Source organism: Mauremys mutica, chromosome 13, assembly GCF_020497125.1.
Source record: "Mauremys mutica isolate MM-2020 ecotype Southern chromosome 13, ASM2049712v1, whole genome shotgun sequence".
NCBI lineage: Eukaryota > Metazoa > Chordata > Testudines > Geoemydidae > Mauremys > Mauremys mutica.
In genome coordinates, this window is record NC_059084.1 from 33677299 (window position 1) to 33700022 (window position 22724).

Genomic DNA, 22724 nt, shown 5'->3' on the forward strand with positions numbered 1-22724 from the left:
GCCCCCTCATGGCACCCACTTGGAGGCCTCAGGGGAGCCCAGAACTCAGCCCCTCACCTCAGTTTCCCTAAACTCCACACAGGTTTTTTTCTAGTCCCATCACAACAACCCCAAATTTAGGTTTCATTTATTAACTTAATGTTCAAAACTAAAATGCAGATGACACCTTTCCTCCAGTTGCCTGCACCCCAAACTCCCCCGGTCTGGTCTGAGTCCTGCCCACTTTAGCAGGCCGCTCCCACCTCTACCTAGCTGGAGCAATTCCCCCAATCACAGGGTTTTCCCTCATTCACTCTCTGAACTTTCACTTCAGCCTTCTGAGTTTCCCTCTTCCCCCATCCCCCTTCTGCCTTTTATTGGAAATGGCCTGATTCCCCTCAGGTGGGGACCCTTCTCTAATCAGGGCTGGCTTCGCCCCAGCTCTCCAGCCCATGGGCACGTGGCCCTGTCACAGGCAGGGATAGGCCAATATAGTTTAAGTGGTGCCACTTCTATGTGTAGACAAGCCTTGAAGCATTTATTCCTCACACCGGACACGAAGGGGAGAGATAAGGGGAGGTTTGACAAGAGAGACGACAGAAAGAGAAGACGCAGTTTAGTTCTTCTATTGCACGATGCTTTTCGTGACAGAGACACAGTTATTAGGGTCACTGAGAAAATGGAAAAACACAAGAAGTAACTGGTGAAAAACATCCTCTGGGAGTGAAGGTATTCTCAGAACAGAGGTTTGGCTGTAAATATACACGCTGGGTTTTCCCATAAAAGGCTGATGTTAGGCCCCCAAATCCTGTGGGCAGTGAATGGGAGTTGGGCACCTCACACACTTCAGTCCCTTTGCAAATACAGTTGGACATCGTGGAGCAGATAGGGCACTGGACTGGGACTCTGGATAGTTGGTTTCCTGCCACGAGCACACTGAGTGATTCCAGCCTCTGGGATTCACAAACTCAATTTGGCTGCTGGCAAACCCTGTAGGCACCCAAGTGTTTGCAGTAAATGGGTCGTTGATGCCCCTGGACGTGGCCTGTGGAGCCCCACACCAGGCATCTGGACACCGAGGCCCCACAGCGACACACAAACCTGTGGAAGTTGCATGTTCCTCAGCCTGATTCTCCTCCAGGGCCCCTTCCAGCAGGTCAGGAGGCCAGAGACTTTGAAAAATCCCAATCAGTCCCTAAGTATCTGGAAACAACTCGCTCTAAATTGTTGCTGAAAATGGGCAAATTGGAGAAAGTCCAAAGAAGAGCAACAAAAATGATTAAGGGTCTAGAAAACAGGACCTATGATGGAAGATTGAAAAAAATGGGTTTGTTTAGTCTGGAGAAGAGAAGACTGAGAGGGGACATGATAACAGTTTTCAAGTTTTCAAGATTGTTACAAGAAGGAGGGTGAAAAGTTGTTCTTTTTAACCTCATAGGATAGGACAAGTAGCAATGGGCTTAAATTGCAGCAAGAGCGGTTTAGGCTGGACATTAGGAAATACTTCCTAACACCTAGTGTGGTTAAGCACTGGAATAAATTGCTTCGCAAGATTGTGGAATCTCCATTATTGGAGATTTTTGAGAACAGATCAGACAAGCACCTGCCAGGAATGATCCCATAATGATGTAATCCTGCCTTGAGTGCAGGGGACTGGATGAGATGTCCAGCTGAAGTCCCTTTCAGTTCTACTCTTCTATGATTCTGTTAATGGAAAAGACATTTCCCTTGGATTATCAGAGTTTGTTTCAAAGCCAGGAACATACGGATGTATTTTCACAGGGACTCACACGAGGTCCCCACCCAGATTTTGCACCAGGATAACTATTTTGGTTAGTGATGTGCATGTGTTATGGAAATAGTTATACCACTACAACCTCTAGTGTGCACAGAGTTTACCAATAATTTGCTTATTCCTCTTCCCATGTGGCAATGAACTATCCCGCCAGAAGCACTGTCACATCATTATCATAGAATCATAGAATCTCAGGGTTGGAAGGGACCTCGGGAGGTCATCTAGTCCAACCCCCTGCTCAAAGCAGGACCAAACCCAACTAAATCATCCCAGCCAGGGCTTTGTCAAGCCTGACCTTAAAAACCTCTAAGGAAGGAGATTCCACTATCTCCCTAGGTAACCCATTCCAGTTCTTCACCACCCTACTAGTGAAAAAGTTTTTCCTAATATCCAGCCTAAACCTCCCCCTCTGCAACTTGAGACCATTACTCCTTGTTCTGTCATCTTCTACCACTGAGAACAGTCTAGATCCATCCTCTTTGGAACCCCCTTTCAGGTAGTTGAAAGCAGCTATCAAATCCCCCCTCATTCTTCTCTTCTGCAGACTAAACAATCCCAGTTCCCTCAGCCTCTCCTCATAAGTCATGTGCTCCAGCCCCCTAATCATTTTTGTTGCCCTCCGCTGGACTCTCTCCAATTTATCCACATCCTTCTTGTAGTGTGGGGCCCAAAACTGGACACAGTACTCCAAATGAGGCCTCACCAGTGTTGAATAGAGGGGAATGATCACATCCCTTGATCTGCTGGAAATGCCCCTACTTATACAACCCAAAATGCCATTAGCCTTCTTGGCAACAAGGGCACACTGTTGACTCATATTCAGCTTTTCGTCCACCGTAACCCCTAGGTCCTTTTCTGCAGAACTGCTGCCCAGCCATTCAGTCCCTAGTCTGTAGCAGTGCATGGGATTCTTCCGTCCTAAGTGCAGGACTCTGCACTTGTCCTTGTTGAACCTCATCATATTTCTTTTGGCCCAATCCTCTAATTTGTCTAGGTCCCTCTGTATCCTAGTCCTACCCTCCAGCATATCAACCACTCCTCCCAGTTTAGTGTCATCTGCAAACTTGCTAAGGGTGCAGTCCACACCATCCTCCAGATCGTTAATGAAGATATTGAATAAAACCGGCCCCAGCACCGACCCTTAGGGCACTCCACTTGATTATCATTGCATCTACTCGGTGTAGATGAGTGGACACCTCATGACACCCCATGGAAGACTCAGGGCATCCCAGAATACAGCCCTTCACCTCAGTTTCCCTTCTTTGTTCCCCATATAATGGAGGAATTTCCCTGGTCTCAGGGTTTTCCCTGCAGGAGCCTCTCTCACTCTCTGAAATCTCATTACGGCCTCCCTGGTTTGCCTCATTCCCTAGCCCTCCTTCTGCCCTTTATTGGAAATGGCCTGATTCCCCTCAGGTGGGGACCCGTCTCTAACCAGGGCTGGCTTGGCCCCCGGCTCTCCAGCGCCCGGGCATGCAGCCCTGTCACAGGCAGGGATAAGCAGATATAGGTAAAGTGGTGTAACATCGATTTGTAGACAAGCCTGGCACATTTATTCCAGACACTGGACACAAAGGGGACTGATAACAGGAGATCTGACAACAAAGACAACAGAAAGAGAAGACTTAGTTTAGTTTTTTTATTGCATGATGATTTTGGTGTGAGATCCACAATAATTAGGGGCTCATAGAAAATGGTAAAACAGGAGAAAGAACTGATGGAAAACATCCCCTGAGAGTGGAAGGATTTCTCAGGATACTGGTTTGTCTGTAAATGTACAGGCTGGGTTTTCCCATTAGAAGCTGATGTTATGCACCCAAATCCTGTGGGCGGTGAATGGGAGTTGGGCACCTCACACCCTTAGGTGCCATTGTCAATTACAACTGGACGTGGTAGAGCAGACAGGGCACCGGACTGGGACTCTGGCCCACTATCCTGCTGAGTTGGTTGCCTACCATGAGCCTGCTGAGTGACTCTGGGCAGGTAACGTCACCTTGTTCTGCCTGACTTTCCCCAGCTAAAATGTGAGGAAAAGGGTGTGGAGCTAGGGCTAGAGTCACAAAGCTCCCACTTTAGGCACCCGAATCCCAGAATCCGCCCCCCCCCAGGATTCACAAACCCAGCTCGGCTGCTGGCTAACGCTGCAGGCACCCAAGTGTTAGAAGTAAATGGGCCATAGGTGCCTCTGGACATACCCTCTGCAGCCCCACACCAGGCATCTGGACGCCGAGGCTCCTGAGCGATGCACAAACCTGGGGAAGGTAGGTGATCCACTGCCCGATTCACCTGCAAGGCCCAGAGGCTTTGGAAAATCCCACTGGGGCTTCAAGTATCTGGAAACAACAGACTCTAAATCATTGCTGAAAAATGGGCACATAAGGAAAACTGTGCTTGTGTCTTGTGGCCTTGGCCAGAGGGTTTCCTTTGGCTTTTTTCTACCTTTGGAAAGCAGCCTGGGGATGAAATACACACTAGGAAACAAACATTAATTGTACAATCCCCTAACACTGGAGTTCCAGTGGACATTGCAAGCCCATGTTTTTATAATGTAGGTATCATACATTGGTGTGTCTTAGTGTATCTGTATCTAGAAGTCTCCCATCCTACAATGAATGTATACTCAGCATTCCGACTGAGTCCATTTCGCCTACACCATCTCACTGAGCACAATCGCGGGTCTTTGTCTGAACTCTGAGCAGCCACGTGTTCAAGTCTCCCAGCAGCCCAGTGATACCCACATGTGAAATTTTTTAAAGTCCCTAAAAAGGCTCTGGTCCCAGGTTTTGAGAGATCTCTCCATCTCCACTTTCTCCCAAGGCTGTAAGAGCAGTGGTTCTCAACCAGGGGTACGTGTAACCTAGGGGTACACAGAGGTCTTCCACCAGCTCATCTAGAGATTTGCCTAGTTTTACAGCAAGCTGCATAAAAAGCACTATCAAAGTCCGTACAAACTAAAATTTCATACAGACTTGTGTATACTGCTCTATAGACTATACACTGAAATGTAAGTACAATCTTTATATACCAATTGATTTATTTCATAATTATATGGTAAAAATGAGAAAATCTGCAGTTTTTCAGTAGCAGTGCACTGTGACAGTTTTGTATTTTTATGTCTGATTTTGTAAGCAAATAGTTTTTAAGTGAGGTGAAACTTGGGGATAAGCAAGACAAATCAGACTCCTCAGAGGGGTACAGTAGTCTGGAAAGGATGAGAGACACTGTGTAAGAGCAGGACACGAAGCACAGTGAAGCTCAGGGAAACATGACCTGGGACTACACCAGGCTTCGCTTCAGGCCCTACCCCAGCCCATGTTATTTCTATTTTAACATAAGGAAATTAACCGGTTAGCGTAGCCCAAGCATGAATTTCCCACAAGTTTTCCTCAAGGCCTCCTGGACCTCTTTGTTTCTCAGGCTGTAGATGAGAGGATTGACCAGGGGAGTTAGGACAACATAGACGACAGAGAGAACTTTCTTGAAGTCATTCAAGATGTCGGTGGTAGGGAACATATAGACAATCAGCAGAGTTCCATAATAAATGCTCACCACAATGAGGTGGGAGGAGCAGGTGGAAAAGGCCTTTTGCCTCCCAGTGGTGGATGGGATTCTCAGGATTGTGAAGATGATGCAGATGTAGGACATCAAGGTAAGCAGGAACGGGACAAGAGATAAAAGGAAGGTGAGTATGAAAGCCAACGTTTCCATCAGGTGAGGGTCATTGCAGGAAAGCTTTACAAGGGGGATGAAATCACAAAAAAAATGGTCAATACCATTGGGGCCACAGAACGTTAACTGTGATATCGACAATGTTGTTATGCTATTACCTAGGAAGCCACCTAGCCAAGAGCCACCTGCAAGCTGGAGGCAGGCCCTGCCACTCATACGGGCTGCATAGTGCAGTGGATTGCATATGGCTAAATACCGATCGTAAGACATCACTGAGAGGAGAAGGCATTCTGTTGCAATCAGAGAACCAAAGAAATAATATTGTATGACACAGCCATTGAATGAAATAGTCCTGTCCCCAGTCAGAAGACCAACCAGCATCCTGGGCAGGATGGTGGAGCTGTAGCAGGTCTCCAAGCAGGACAAGTTCCCCAGGAAGAAGTACATGGGGGTGTGAAGGTGTCGATCAGCCACAACTAGTGCCATGATGAGGATGTTCCCTGTCACGGTCGCGATGTAGATCACTAGGAACAGCAGGAAGAGAAGAATCTGCAGTTCTGGGAGGTCCCCGAATCCTAGGAGGATGAATTCTGTGATGGACGTTTGGTTTCCCTGTTCTGGGTTTGCCATGGGGTGCATCTTTGGGAAACAAATGAACTCTGTGACATAAATGAAGAACATTCATTCCAATTTTCCTTTTTTTAAATGTATTTATCTATTTTTAATTTTATTTCTAGGATATTTTTATTTTACATTACATTGCATATTATAGTTATTTACATTTATTTCTATTCATCTTTATATTATTTTATTTCATAAAGCTCTATACAATAATTCTTTTCCTAAACAGAACTGTATAGAAAGTTATCTGTTCCCCTGAAACATTTTGATCTCTATCAACAAAACATTTTTCCATCAAAAATGCCAATCAGAATTTTTTATCAGCTTTGCATTTTTCGTATTTATCTTTGGTTAAAAGTAGTATTAATCCTCTCTCTCTTTCTCTCTCTCTCTCTCTCGTCTGCCATTACTGTCTCTTTCCCCATTACTGATCCTAGAGAGACAAGTTGGGTGAGGTCATATCTTTTCCCGGACTGATTTACTAATCTTTATTTACTGCTCAGTAATGCCCTGATTCTGCACAGAGTTATGCACAAGGTTAATTTTACACACTGGGAATAATTCTGTTCCATTTGAGACTTTTCCGCTGACATCTACGATAAAAGTTCTACTGACTTAATGGATGGGGCCTCTTTGATTTCAGTGGGATTTGGACAGCGAACACCTTGAGCTTTCTTTAAACATACAGCTCGTCTGGATTTGATTTCAATCGACAGACATTGGTAAAGGTCGATATCAGCTGATACAACCAAATCAACAACAGAAACTATCAGGAAGAGGGCGTTAGTGCTCTCCTGTTTGAAGCCTTGGACTTGGCAGATGTTGGTTCAGTTCCCTGCTTCTTCACCAGCTCTTTGTGTGACTTTCAGGCCAGATTTTCAAAGGCCGGTACGTACCTAACAATGTACACGGGTGCCTGAGTAGGGACCATACCTAACACCCATCGATTTCCAATCCCACTGGGGGGGGTCTGTGTCTTGAGGTGCCAAGAAACCTCTGGGTGTCAGGTCTTGTCTGTAAAGCAGGGGTAATTGCATCACATAGGGATCGTGGGAGGATAGATGCATTCAGGGCATTGACGTGCCAAGATACCAGGGTGATGGAGGCCAGATAAGGAGCTAGAATAGACGTGATCTGACAAGTCTTTCCTTTTTCCAAATTCTGTAATTTTGCTTTGGGTTGGGAGTTTAAGAGAGATCAGTGCCCAGTTCACCTTGGATTTCAGTGGAATTAGTTACTGAACAAACCAACATTGCTTCAAACTGCTTAAGATTCATGGATCAGGGAGGAAAGGGTTGATTTACCTCTAAGGTGGGTCTGTCAGCAGCTGGAGTCTTGATTGTCACCTCCTCACACAGCATTTCAGGGACCAGGATCCAGTTTATTCAGCTCATTTTCTCTCCCCACTGCATTCACCTACTTCCGCATTTCCAGTGTCTAAAATGACAACCTAGAAAAGCTACTGAGGCTCCGTTCCATGTCTGGTAATGTGACCCTGTGCCTCATACCCTCTGTCAAATGGAGAACGTCTTTTCTGATTCATTATATATCCTTCTGCGGGGAGAGGTGGTCTCCCGAGGCCCGTCTGCTGTGGGGAAAGCAACAGGCAAGGGCAAGTTGGTATTTACTGACATTTTCTAAAACTAAACCAGCATCAAACTTCTAATTTGAAAGGGAGAGTCCTGGAGAGGGAAGAAACTTCTACTCCTGAAACAAACCTCTCTATTGCATGAATGCTATGGTGACTGTTAAGAAATAACACATTAATTCTAGATTTTACAGCTGCCTCAGTGATTTAGATGCTGATTTTCCATCCAATTCCCTTAGAAAGGTTTGAGACTGTCAGCAGAGTTAGCTGATCTTACATTTTCTCCAACTAACCCCCCTGTTGCCCTCTATAGCCAGCAAACATGTACCCAGTCCCCATCCAATGAGCTCATTCAATTAATTCAGGTAATTTTTTAAAAAGAGTCTAAGGCCTGGTCTACACTAGGAGTTTATGTCGAATTTAGCAGCGTTAATTTGATTTAACCGTGCAACCGTCCACACCAGGATGCTAATTAGTTCGACCTAGAGGGCTCTTTAGTTCGAATTCGGTACTCCACCCCGACGAGGGGAGTAGCGCTAAATTCGACATGGCTATGTCGAATTAGGCTAGGTGTGGATGCAAATCGAACTTAGTAGCTCCGGGAGCTATCCCACAGTGCACCACTGTGTTGACGCTCTGGACAGCAGTCCGAGCTCAGATGTTCTGATCAGCCATACAGGAAAAGCCCCGGGAAAATTTGAATTCCTTTTCCTGTCTGGCCAGTTTGAATCTCAATTCCTGGTTGGACATCGGGGCGAGCTCAGCAGCACTGGCAGCAATGCAGAGCTCTCCAGCAGAGGAGTCCATGCAATCTCAGAGTAGAAAGAGGGCCCCAGCATGGACTGACCGGGAAGTCTTGGATCTGATCGCTGTGTGGAGCGATGAGTCTGTGTTTTCGGAGCTGCGCTCCAAAAAACGGAATGCAAAGACCTACGAGAAGGTCTCCAAAGCCATGGCACTCAGAGGATACAGCCGGGATGCAACACAGTGCCGCGTGAAAATCAAGGACCTGAGACAAGGCTACCAAAAAATCAAAGTGGCAAACGGACGCTCCGGAGCCCAGCCCCAGACATGCCGCTTCTACGAGGCACTGCATGCCATTCTCGGTGGGTCTGCCACCACTGCCCCACCAGTGACCGTGGACTCTGAGGATGGGATAGTGTCGACGGGCAGTTTCTCGGCGATGTTTGCCGATGGGGAAGATGAGGAAGGGTTTGTGGAGGACGAGGCAGGCGACAGCGCTTACAATACTGCTTTCCCCGACAGCCAGGATCTCTTCATCAGCCTCACAGAGATCCCCTACCAACCCTCCCTGGCCGTTAACCCGGACTCTGAATCAGGGGAAGGATCAGTCGGTAAGTGCTATAAACATGTAAACATTTATTTTTTAAAAAACAGGAATAAAAACTATATGAAAAGAAGGTCAATACATATAGGGATCGAACAGAAATCCTCTTGGGACAGTTCCACGAAGCTCTCGTAGAGGTACTCGAAAAGCCTCCGCAGGAGGTTCCTGGGGAGAGGTGCCTTATTGGGTGCTCCGTGGAAGCACACTCTTCCGCGCCAGGCCATCCTGAAGTACAGTGGGAGCATTGCCTCGACCAGCATGGCAGCATAGGGCCCTGGTCTGTGCAGGGATTCACGCAGCATGCGCTCTCTGTCTCTCCTAGTGACCCGCCTCAGGGTGATCTCGCTCGGCGACTGCTGCATCTAATTAGGGGAATTACTGTAATGTTACTATTGTGAATGCTTGACTTTTCCTTTGCATAACAATGACCGTCATTTAACAGCCACGTGGTGGAGGCTGCAGAGGAAAAGCATACAGGGATCTTTCCCGGGGACAGCCGCGAGGGGCTGGAACAGGGTCAGACTTTATGCTTTCCAGATTGCCTGCAGCAGGAGGGCACTGCTATCCATGAACTGTTAAGCAGCCTAAAGTTTACGGCTTACCAGGCCTGGCTGCTACACGGATTCTGCTGTCCTGCCCCGCTTGTCCGATCTCCAGTGCAAGACCCCAGGCAATGAAAGCGAATGCCGAAAATTCGAACTTGTCCTGAGAGCACATGAGATAGGTGCCCTGTATTGTCTTGTTCACAGAAACTGAGTAGACTGTGTTCACTGTTCGCAAACATGTATCCTTGCAAGGAAATCACTTCCTTTTTCCCATCACACAGCTGCGGCTCTTTCCCGAACTGCCCCGGCATCCCCCTCACAGAGGCTGGCGCACATTAGGCAGCGAAAGAAAAAGAGTCGGGACGAGATGTTCGCTGAACTGAAGGCCTGCTCCAGAGCCGAGGCGGCCGAGCAGAGCCAGTGGAGGGAGACCCTCTCTCAGCAGCAGCGCTCACACAGCGAACGGGAGGACAGGTGGCGGCAGGAAGACCAGCAGGCGACTCAAACGCTGCTTGGACTAATGAGGGAGCAAAAGGACACGCTCCGGCGCCTTGTGGATGTTCTGCAGGACCGCAGGCAGGAGCAGAGAGCCCCCCTGAACTGTATCTGCAACCGCCCTCCTCCGCCACAAAGTCCTGTCCCCCCCTCACCCAAAATCACAAGAAGGAGGGGTGCTAGGGGCCGTGAAAACTGTCACTCCACCCCAGCAGAGCGCTCATGTACCAAACAGCTCTCATTCCCTAAAGTATGAGAATTGCTTCCCTTCCTGGCTCACCCAATCCCAAATCCCAGTTTCATCCCCCAACTGTGTAGTTGAGTATTAAAAATAGTTTGCTGTTCATTACTGTTTCCGTCATGTTTCTTTGCAGAAGACTTTGTGTGAAGGGGAGATAGGGGTTTGTTAATTGCATAGGACAGCCACCATTACCAGGGTACAGACATGGGGGCAGGATCAACAGCAGGTCACACACAGAGTGCAGTCACTAGGCACCCGGGTCACTCTGGGAGGTGTCTGCTGCCCCAGGTCAGTCTGGGAGGTGTATGCTGCCCCAGGGTCCGAGCGCCTGGCATCCACAAATGGCAAGGCAGGCTGCCCTTACCATGCCCTTCCACCCTAGCCATGAACCTCTCCGATGCCCTGAGCCCCAGCCAGAGCCATCATCCCCCTACACCTACTCACCCTTCCCACACACCCCTCACCCCTTCCTGCAAACCCACCCCTTCCTGCACACCCTCCTGTAACCGTCCTCCCCCCAGAGACCGCTGTAGGAGCAGGAGCCTGTCAGTCCTCGAGTGTAGAAGCGGTCTGTACATCACTGCACACCGTACCCACCACAGCCTGCGTCCCTGTTTGAACCCTTTAACGTGAAGTCGTTAGTAAAGAAAACTTTGTTAATTAAAAATGTTCCAATAACTTTATTTTTAAACGTCTGTTGGAAGGGGGGAAACCTGGTGAACGGGGTATGTAACCGCTGAAAAAAGTCAATAGTAACTGAAACAGGGGCAGGTTCAGCTTCTCTGTAAAGAGACTGGACAGTCATAGGTTACCCTGCTCTCTGAGGAACCTAGCTTTCAAAGCCTCCCGGATGCACAGCGCTTCCCGCTGGGCTCTTCTAATCGCACGGGTGTCTGGCTGAGCATAATCAGCAGCCAGGCGATTTGCCTCAACCTCCCATCCCGCCATAAAGGTCTCCCCCTTGCTCTCACGGAGATTGTGGAGCACACAGCAAGCTGCAATAACAATGGGGATATTGGTTTCGCTGAGATCCGAGCGAGTCAGTAAGCTCCTCCATCTCCCCTTGAGACGTCCGAAAGCACACTCCACCACCATTCTGCACTTGCTCAGCCGGTAGTTGAAGAGCTCCTTGTCACTGTCCAGGGCGCCTGTATAGGGCTTCATGAGCCAGGGCATTAGCGGGTAGGCTGGGTCCCCGAGGATCACTGTAGGCATCTCCACATCCCCAACACTTATTTTGTGGTCCGGGAAGAAACTACCTTCCTGCAGGCGTCTAAACAGACCAGAGTTCCTGAAAACACGCGCGTCATGAACCTTGCCCGGCCACCCGACGTAGATGTTGGTAAAACGTCCCCTATGGTCCACCAGTGCTTGCAGCACCATTGAAAAGTAGCCCTTTCGGTTAATATACTGGCTTGCCTGGTGGGCCGGTCCCAGGATAGGGATGTGAGTGCCATCTATAGCCCCACCGCAGTTTGGGAATCCCATCGCGGCGAAGCCATCTATGACGACCTGGACGTTTCCCAGGGTCACTATCTTTGAGAGCAGTAGGTCAATGATTGCGTGGGCTACTTGCATCACAGCAACCCCACGGTAGATTTGCCCACGCCAAAGTGGTTCGCTACTGACCGGTAGCTGTCTGGCGTGGCAAGTTTCCAGAGGGCTATGGCCACTCGCTTCTGCACAGTCAGGTCTGCTCGCATTCGGGTGTCCTGGCACTTCAGGGCAGGGGCCAGCAAGTCACACAGTTCAAGGAAAGTGTCCTTACGCATCCTGAAGTTTCACAGCCACTGTGATTCATCCCAGACCTGCAGCACTATGCGGTCCCACCAGTCCGTGCTTGTTTCCCGGGCCCAGAATCACCGTCCCATAGCATGAACGTGACCCATTGCCACCATGATCTCCGCGGAGCGGGATCCCATGCTTTGTGAGAGGTCTGTGCCACTCTGACACTTCATGTCCTCACCGTGCTGCCGGAGCCTCCTCGCCCGATTTCTCAGCAGCTGACTGTGGAAGAGGTGGACGATAAGGTGCGAGGAGTTGACAACGGCCATAAGTGCAGCGATGATCGCAGCGGGCTCCATGCTCGCAGTGCTGTGGAGTCCGCGCTGTCACTGACCAGAAAAGTGCGGTAACAGATTTCCCGCCGGCGCTTTCAGGGAGAGAGGGCGGGAGTGACGGTTGAATGACGACAGTTACCCAAAACCACCCTCGACACATTTTTCCCCCAGCAGGCATTGGGAGCTCTACCCAGCATTCCAATGGGAAGCGGGGACTGCGGGAACTGTGGGATAGCTGCCCAGAATGCACCGCTTCCAATGTTGACGCTTGCTCCGTTAGTGTGGACTCACAAAGTCGAATTAGTGTCCTTAGTGTGGATACACAAATTCGAATTCATAAGGTCGAATCCACAAATTCGACCTAAGTTAAATCGAACTACTCTTGTAGTGTAGACATACCCTAAGTGATATAGAAGCCTACATCCCATTTTCAAAAGTTTCTCAGTTGCTAAATCTTAGCAACCTAAATCTCACTGAAAGGCAATGAGACTTAGTCTCTGGTGTCACTTGTGAAGTTTGCTTAAGTGTTTTTGAAAATGTGAACCTTAGCTCAATGCCTCCTGGTCAGTCATTTCTGAAACAAGGAAGTGCAGGCTGCTGCTCAGATAAAATGCAGGTGCAAGAGGGTGCTTCACATATTTAGGTTTCAGAGTGGTAGCCGTGTTAGTCTGTATCGGCAAAAAGAACAGGAGTACTTGTGGCACCTTAGAGACTTACAAATTTATGTGAGCATAAGCTTTCATGGGCTAAAATTCTCTTCATAGGATGCAAGCAGTGGAAATACAGTAGGAAGATATATATACACAGAGGACATGAAAAAATGGGTATTGCCATACTAACTATAACGATAGTAGTCAATTAAGGTGGGCTATTATCAGTAGGAGAAAAAAAACTTTTGTAGTGATAATCAGGATGGCGCATTTCCAACAATTGACAAGAAGGTGTGAGTAACAGTAGGGGAAAAATTAGCATGGGGAAATAGTTTTTACTTTGTGTAATGACCCATCCACTCCCAGTCTTTATTCAAGCCTAATTTAATGGTGTCCAGTTTGAAAATTAATTCTAATTCTGAAGTTTCTCATTGGAGTCTGTCTTTGAAGTTTTTTTGTTGGAGTATTGTGACTTTGCGGTCTGTAATTGAGTGACCACGGAGGTTGAAGTGTTCTCTGACCGGTTTTTGATTGTTATAATTCTTGACAGCTGTTTTGTGTCCATTTATTCTTTTGCATAGAGACTGTCTGGTTTGGCCAGTGTACAAGGCAAAGGGGCATTGCTGGCACATGATGGCATATATCACATTGGTAGATGTGCAGGTGAACGAGCCTCTGATAGTGTGGCTGATGTGATTAGGTCCTATGATGGTGTCCCCTAAATAGATAAGTGGACAGAGTTGGCAACAGTCTTTGTAGCAAGGATAGGTTCCTGGGTTAGTGTTTTTGGTGTGTGGTTGCTGGTGAGTATTTGCTTCAGGTTGGGGCACTGTCTGTAAGTGAGGACTGGCCTGTCTCCCAAGATCTGTGAGAGTGAGGGATTGTCCTTCAGGATCGGTTGTAGATCCTTGATGATACACTGGAGAGGTTTTAGTTGGGGGCTGAAGGTGACGGCTAGTGGCGTTCTGTTGCTTTCTTTGTTGGGCCTGTCCTGTAGTACGTGACTTCTGGGTACTCTTCTGGCTCTGTCAATCTGTTTCTTCACTTCAGTAGATGTTTGTCTCTGTCTGAGGGGCTGGAGCAAATGTGGTTGTATCTCAGAGCTTGGCTGTAGACAATGGATCGTGTGGTGTGATCTGGATGAAAGCTGAAGGCATGTAGGTAAGTATAGCTGTCTGTAGGTTTCCGGTATAGGGTGGTGTTTATGTGACCATAGCTTATTAGCACTGGAAGTGGATCTCTTGTGTGGACTGGTCCAGGCTGAGGTTGATGGTGGGATTGAAATTGTTGAAATCTTGTGGAATTCCTCAAATGCTTCTTTTCCATGGGTCCAGATGATGAAGATATCATCAATGTAGCGCAAGTATAGTAGGGGCGTTAGGGGACAAGAGCTGAGGAAGCATTGTTCTAAGTCAGCCATAAAAATGTTGGCATACTGTGGGGCCATGTGGGTACCCATGGCAGTGGTGGGTAATGTACACAATAAAGACCAAACTCCCATGACATTACTATGAGAATTTGGCACCTAACTCCCTTAGGCTTCTTGGAAAGGCCCATACCATGGAAGCATGGAAGTCAGAGACCTGAGATTATAAAATACAAATAATTTCTTCCCATTCCCAGAAAAGTTTCAGGGTCACAGGCATCTTCAGTGCCATAGCACATAATACAAAAATATAATCTTGTTCCAGAACTGTAGGTCTCTAATTGGTTTGTTAGAGTTTGAGAACCAAGGAATAGCACTGATTCCATCCCATAAAGGAGAGGGTTCTACATTCGCACTAGCCAGTTCATGGGCCAGTTTGGGTACAGTCAATATAATCATTTGACTTGTGTGTATTGCAAAGGATACAAATATTCACTTATTTCTGAAAGCAAAACCAACTAGATTGTTATGATTTCCAGTTCTCTCCTTCCATAATTTGCCCCCTATCCATGCAGCAAGGTCTCATTCCAATTTATCCCCAGTGTGAAAAATTTTGTGTAAAGCTTTGTTGTTTAAAATGTCCAAATGGTGAACATTTGTGGCTCGCATAATTGTATTTTGGAAAAAGGGGTTTGTTTCTTTCTTTGTTTTTTTAATTGATTTCTGGGAAAAAACATTCTGTCAGGCCTGGGTGGCGCATATTGTAGGCTGGGGGAAGCTACCCACCCCACAAACACTCCAGTATGGCCCCACCCATGCTCCACCCCGAGGGCCCCTCCTGGTTGCTGCTTTCCCCTTGACTCCTCCAGCCCTGGCAGGCTGCTCCTCTTCTGGGAAGTGCACCAGGGTTGGGCCAGGTTTAGAGCCTGTGGCTGGGATTTGAGGCAGGTGGGGCTGCCTAGCGCTTCGGGCCCCTGGGCGGTGGGGTCACGCCACCCAGTGTTCGGGAGGGCTGAGGGCACTGGAATGGGGCAGCCTGGGGCTGGGGCGGTGGGACCAGCAGATGCAGGGGGAAGAGAGGGGCTCAGGGCTCCAGCAGGGTAGGGGGGCCGAAGGGGTGGAGGAAGGGGCGGAGGTGACCAGGGCTTCAGGCAGATGGGACGGGGCTGAGGGCTTGGCTCACCCAGGAGTCTCTCACGCATCACCCATGCTGACAGGGATGAAATCCCATTGCTTAGCTCTTCAAGGGAAACACGTCTAATCTGCATATTGGCTAGACTACAAGGCGAGAGCTGAATCTTCCAACACTGCAGCTTAAATTTTTAATTCCAAGTTGACTGACTCTTCATCACTTTAAGGAATATAAAACCTGTGATTTCAGATAAAAATAATTATTTTATTTGCCATTCCCTGTGACCAGCTGCCGTGTAGAGATCATTAGGAAGGAGACACAGAACATTGGCCAAATTAACCTTTGCTTCCCCTAATGCCCAATGCACAGTATAGCCGCCCCTTTCCCAGCCTTCCTCCTCTGCTATCCCTAGTGCTCCCATGCTAGAGCAGAGCTGCTCCTTTCCCATTCCTCACCCTCTGCTGTCCCCAATGCCCCTTTGCCCCAGGTACATTCTTGCATGTGCAGCTGGCACTGTACAAAAACAGAACAGTACATACAACAGTACACTGGTGGAAACAAAAAAAACAACCCCAAACACCATTCTGGGATGTATTAGCAGGAGTGTTGTAAGCAAGGTAAGAGAAGCAATTCTTTCACTCGATACCATGCTGATAAGGCCTCGACTGAAGTATTGTGTCCTGTTCAGGAAAGATGGGGACAAATTGGAAAAAGTCCAGAGAAGAGCAACAAAAATGATTAAAAGTCCAGAAAACATGACCTGTGAGGGAAGATTGGAAGATTGGGTTTGTTTAGTCCGGAGAACAGAAGACTGAGGGGACACGACAAGTGTTTTCAAGTACATAAAAACTCGTTACAAGAAGCATGGGGAAAAGTTATTCTCCGTAACCTCTTAGGATAGGACAAAATGCAATGGGCTTAAAGTGCAGCAAGGGCGCTGTAGATTGGACATTAGGAAAAGATTGTGGGATCTCCAACACTGGAGGTTTTAAAGAACAGTTCAAACACCTGTGAGGAACGGTTTGGTAATGGCATAGTCCTGCCTTGAGTTCAGAGGATTGGACTAGATCATAGAATCATAGAAGATTAGGGTTGGAAGACACCTCAGGAGGTCATCTAGTACAACCCCCTGCTCAAAGCAGGACCAACACCAACTAAATCATCCCAGCCAGAGCTTTGTCAAGCCGGGCCTTAAAAACTTCTAAAGAAGGTCCCTAGGTAACCTATTCCAGTGCTTCACCACCCTCCTAGTGAAATAGTATTTCCTAGTATCCAACCTAGACCATCCACACTGCCACTTGAGACCATTGCTCCTTGTTCTGTCATCTGCCATCACTGAGAACAGCTGAGCTCCATCCTCTTTGGAACCCCCCTTCAGGTAGTTGAAGGCTGCTATCAAATCCCCCCTCTCTTCTCTTCTGCAGACTAAACAAGCCCAGTTCCCTCAGCCTCTTCTCGTAAGTCATGTGCCCCAGTCCCCTGATCATTTTCGTTGCCCTCTGCTGGACTCTCTCCTATTTGTCCACATCCTTTCTGTAGCGGGGGGCCCCAAACTGGACACAATACTCCAGATATAGCCTCACCAGTGACAAATACTGGGGAATAATCACTTCCCTCCATCTGCTGGCAATGCTCCTGCTAATGCAGCCCAATATGCTTTTAGCCTTCTTGACAACAAGGGCACACTGTTAACTCATTTCCAGCTTCCCATCCACTGTAAGCCCCAGCTTCTTTTCTACAGAACTGCTGCTTAGCCAGTCGGTCCCCAGCCTGTAGCAGTGCATGGGATTCTTCCTTCCTAAGTGCAGGACTCTGCACTTGTCCTTGTTGAACCTCATCAGATTTCTTTTGGCCCAATCCTCCAATTTGTCTAGGTCATCTGGACCCTATCCCTACCCTCAGCGTATCTATCTCTCCCAGCTTAGTGTCATCCACGAACTTGCTGAGGGTGCAATCCATCCCATCATCCAGATCATTAATAAAGATGTTGAACAAAACCGACCCCTGGGGCACTCCGCTTCATACCGACTGCCAACTAGATACGGAGCCATTGATCACTACCCATTGAGCCTGATGATCTAGCCAACTTTCTAGCCACCTTATAGTCCATTCATCCAGACTATACTTTTTTAACTTGCTGGCAAGAATACTGTGAGACTGTATCAAAAGCTTTGCTAAAGTCAAGGTATATCATGTCCACCGCTTTCCCTATATCCACAGAGCCAGTTATCTCATCATAGAAAGCAATAAGGTTGGTCAGGCATGCCTTGCCCTTGGTGAATCCATGTTGACGGAACCTGATCAACTTCTTCTCCTCCAAGTGCTTCAAAATGGATTACTTGAGGACCTGCTCCATGATTTTGCCAGGGACTGAGGTGAGGCTGACCGGTCCCCGGGTTCTCTTTCTTCCCTTTTGTAACTTTAGCGCCCTCGTGACCAAGATGGAGTCTGCTCTGCAGGCAGCTCTGGCCAAGAGACAGCGAGTGCAGGAATGCAGCAGGGAAAATCCCTTCCACCCCATGGGCATCTGTTCCAACTCCCCCAGAGTGAACACACACCCCCACAGGAAAAGTATAGTGGATATAAGAAAGGGAAATATTTATTTACAGAGGGATGAGAGGAGAGAAACAAGGGGAAATATAGGGGGAGCAGTAAAACAGGGTTGCATTCAAACCAATGCCCCACAGGCCTAGTGGGAGCAGAGTCTGGAAGGGCAGACACCGAGCAATGTGTCTGCGCACAGAGTTCGGGAGTCCTGAGCCAAGTTCCAGTCCCGTGGTGAGTCTTGGGTGCTCCTGGTCGTCTTCGGTGCCAGTGAACTTTCCCCAACAAACCCCTCTGGTGCCCTCTTCTGCCGCTCTGTGCACAGCCACACAGAGCGACCACCTCCCAACTTACCTAGCTAGCAGCCTCCCTCCTTATTCCCAGTGCAGAGTCACGAGCCCCAGTACTCACGTCACAGCCCCATGCAGCTCTGGGCAGCGTGATACTGGGTCCAGCTCCGGCCTGTCCTTCTCGGGCGATTCCTCCCAGGCACAGGGCTGCTCCTGGCTCCTGTCCTGGGGCGTACCCGATTGGCCACCCTGTCCTTCCCAGGCTTCAGGCAGGTTCTCTGCTGCTTCATTTTGCGAGGGCCCGCGGGCTGCTGCCCCTGTCTCCCGGGGAGCTCCAGAGCCACACCCCCGAGTTTCCCTCCTTTCTCTCACTGCTCTGCCTCCCCCAAGGAAAAGATTTAAAGGGGCCATGCTCTCTAAACCCCAAAGGGGTTACACTTTTTAAAAGATGGGCACTACATTAGCCTTTTTCCAATAGTCTGGGACCTCCCCCAATCACCATGAGTTTTCAAAGATAATGGCCAATGGCTCTGCAAGCACAATCTAAATCCTAAATCTAAATTCCACAGTAAGGTCTAAATTCAATTTATCCATGTGTGCATGTGTGTGTGCATGCACGTAAGTATGTGTGCATCATGTCATAGAATCATAGAATCATAGAATCTCAGGGTTGGAAGGGACCTCAGGAGGTCATCTAGTCCAATCCCCTGCTCAAAGCAGGACCAAACCCAACTAAATCATCCCAGCCAGGGCTTTGTCAAGCCTGACCTTAGAAACCTCTAAGGAAGGAGATTCCACCACCCATTCCAGTTCTTCACCACCCTACTAGTGAAAAAGTTTTTCCTAATCTCCAACCTAAACCTCCCCCTCTGCAACTTGAGACCATTACTCCTTGTTCTGTCATCTTCTACCACTGAGAACAGTCTAGATCCATCCTCTTTGGAACCCCCTTTCAGGTAGTTGAAAGCAGCTATCAAATCCCCCCTCATTCTTCTCTTCTGCAGACTAAACAATCCCAGTTCCCTCAGCCTCTCCTCATAAGTCATGTGCTCCAGCCCCCTAATCATTTTTGTTGCCCTCCGCTGGACTCTCTCCAATTTATCCACATCCTTCTTGTAGTGTGGGGCCCAAAACTGGACACAGTACTCCAGATGAGGCCTCACCAGTGCTGAATAGAGGGGAATGATGTGTGTGTATGTGTGCATGTGCATACATATATGTGTGTGTGTGTGTGCGTGTGTGCTTTTTTTGCATATGGGTGCGAGTTGGTATGCGTATCTTGTCCACGCGTATGCATGTGTGTGTGTGTGCATCCATGTTTGCATGTGTGTGTGTGCACATGTGTACGTGTGTCTGGGTAAGTGTGCCTGTGCATATGTGTGAATGTACCTATGCATGTGTGCATGTATGTATGCATGTATGTGTGTATGTATATGTGAGTGTATATGTGTGCATGTGTGTGTGCCTGCATGTGTGTGTATGTGTGTGTTTGCATATGCGTGCATGTGCATACGTGTGTGTGTATAAATGTATGTGTGTGTGTGTATCTAGAAGTCTCTCACCCTACAATAAATGGATACCCAGTGTTCCAGCTGAGTCCATTTTGCCTGCCCCCTCTCACTAAGCACAATCGCAGGTCTTTGTCTCAACTCTGAGCAGCCACAAGTTCAAGTCTCCCACCAGCCCAGTGATACCCACCTGTGGAATCTGATACAGGCCCTAAAAAGACTGTGGTCCCAGGTTTTGAGAGGTCTTTCCCAGGGCTGTCAGAGCAGTGGTTCTCAACCAGGGGCACGTGTAGCCTGGGTGTACGCAGGGGTTTTCCAGGGGGTACATCAGCTCATCTAGGGATTTGCCTCGTTTTACAACAGGTTACAGAAAAAGCACAAGCAAAATTCATACAAACTAAAATTTCATGCAATGACTTGTATATTCTGATCTATAGACTATGCACAGAAATGTAAGTACAATCTTTATATACCAATTGATTTATTTCATAATTATATGGTAAAAATGAGAAAATCTGCAGTTTCCCAGTAGCAATGCGCTGTGACAGTTTGGTATTTTTATGTCTGATTTTGTGATCAAGTAGTTTTTAAGTGAGGTGAAACTTGGGGATACGCAAGACAAATCAGACTCCTGAAAGGGGTACAGTACTCTGGAAAGGTTGAGTGACACTGTGTAAAAGCAGGACATGAAGCCCAGTGAAGCTCAGGGAAACACAACCTGGGACTATAGCAGGCTTTGGTTCAGTCTCTACTCCAACCCATGTTATATCTATTTTAACCCAAAGAAATTGACATGGTCCAAGCATGAATTTCCTGAAAGCTTTCATCAGGGCCTCCTGGACCTCTTTGTTTTTCAGGCTGTAGATGAGGGGATTGACCGAGGAGTCAGGACGGTGTAGGCGACAGAGAGAACTTTCTTGAAGTCACTCAGGATGTCGGTGGTTGGGAACATGTAGACAATCAGCAGAGTTGTGTAATAAATGCTCACCACTATGAGGTGGGAGGAGCAGGTGGAAAAGGTGTTTTCCCTTCCGGTGGTGGACGGGATTCTCAGGATGGTGGCGATGATGCAAATGTAGGACACTATGATAAGTAGGAATGGGACCAGTGAGAAAAGGAAACTGAGTGTGAAAGCCAGCGTTTCCATCAAGTGTGGGTCATTGCAGGAGAGATTTACAAGGGGTATAAAATCGCAAAAGAAATGATCAATAACGTTGGGGCCACAGAATGTTAATTGTGATATTGGCAATGTTAATATGCCACTGCATTGGAAGCCACCTATCCAAGAGCCATCTGAAAGCTGGAGACAGGCCCTGCCACTCATACGGGCTGCATAGTGCAGTGGATTGCATATCGCTAAATACCGATCATAGGACATCGCTGACAGGAGAAGGCATTCTGTAACCACCATAGAAGCAAAGAAATAATATTGTGTGACACACCCATTGAATGAAATAGTCCTGTCCCCAGTCAGGAGACTGGATAGCACCCTTGGCAGGACGGTGGAGGTGTAGCAGGTTTCCAAGCAGGACAAGTTCTCCAGGAAGAAGTACATGGGCGTGTGAAGGTACTGATCCACCACAACTAGCACAAAGATCAGGACGTTCCCGGCCACGGTTGAAATGTAGATGACGAGAAACAGCAGGAAGAGAAGAGTTTGTAGCTCAGGGAGATTCCCAAATCCTGCCAGGATGAATTCCGTGAGAACTGTTTGATTCCCCCGCTCTGGGTTCGCCATGAGGTCCAACTAGGGGAAAGAAACCAACATTTACAATGGAATCTGAAGAGGATACATTTTCATCATGCTTTAGCATCAATTTAGTTGCATAAATATTCCATAAGGCCCCTCATCCTGTGGGACAGTGAAGAACCAAGACTCTGGAGGCAAATTTCCTATTTAGATCTTTAAGATTCCATTATCACCTCCCTCCAGTCAGTTAAGAGATCGATGCAGACAGAAAACCACACACACCGCTGTGCATATTTATGTCAAAACTGGCAAAGCTGTTTTGCATTAGTCGTTTGTAACTTCGACAAGTGGCCCCCATGGCTCACCAGGGTGGACTGTGACTTCTTGCACTGCAAACATATTATCAGTTCAGCTAATGGCCAGCAGGCTCTAGTGGACTCAACCAAGAGCGGGGACAGCGACCAACATGGTATCAAAGCAGGTTACGTTAGTCTCCATGAGACAAGGTCCAGCCCTTTCCGGCTTTTATTCTTTTTCCATTTTTTGACATTCTCCTGGACCTCTCCAGAGAGAGAGGGAGAGAGACATGTGTGGTGTTTAGATGTTGCTTGTAATTATTAGAACTGGGAGCACTGACTGTTGGGAGTCTGAAAGGACAGGAAACAGGAAGGATGTGGGAGGAGTTGAGGAGGCTGAGTGAGAGTTACAGAGGGCTCAGCTGCAGCTTGGTAAAGAAGTTTCCACTGTAAAAATAAAGTCCTTTGAAGTTTGTTAGTACCTTGCCTGGTTGATATAACATTTTGGCGATGAGGATGGATCTTCTGCCTCTGAACCCACCTACACCCTTTCTGCAAAGCCCAGGTGAGTCTCCAATTGCTTTTACTGTCTGGATCCATATATTTGAGACTTATCGGCTTGCAGAGATTTCTGAAGTAAGAAAGCATGCTTTGCTAATCCACTGCATTGGAGCAGAAGGGCAGTGAATATTTTACACTTTTCCCTTTGCAGATGATAAATATGAGACTGCACTCTAGTCACTGTACCTTTAAATTTCTGTTTAACTAACCTCCTCATTTTTGCATAGTTCCCCTTTCTGAAGTTAAATGCCACAGTGTTGGGCTGTTGAGGTGTTCTTCCCACCACAGGGATGTTAAATGTTATTATATTATGGTCACTATTTCCAAGCGGTCCTGTTATAGTTAC

The 22724-nt window shown here is 47.8% G+C and overlaps 1 protein-coding gene and 1 pseudogene across 1 annotated transcript; both read right to left on the reverse strand.

Moving 5' to 3' along the window:
- Window positions 1–5122: 5122 nt before the first annotated feature.
- On the reverse strand, window positions 5123–6073 carry LOC123348323 (olfactory receptor 1020-like). Its single transcript, XM_044985839.1, has one exon. It carries the CDS (start codon window positions 6071–6073, stop codon window positions 5123–5125), a length of 951 nt encoding a protein of 316 aa, XP_044841774.1.
- A 1505-nt stretch (window positions 6074–7578) lies between these two features.
- Window positions 7579–21569, reverse strand: LOC123348324 (annotated as a pseudogene).
- Window positions 21570–22724: the final 1155 nt, after the last annotated feature.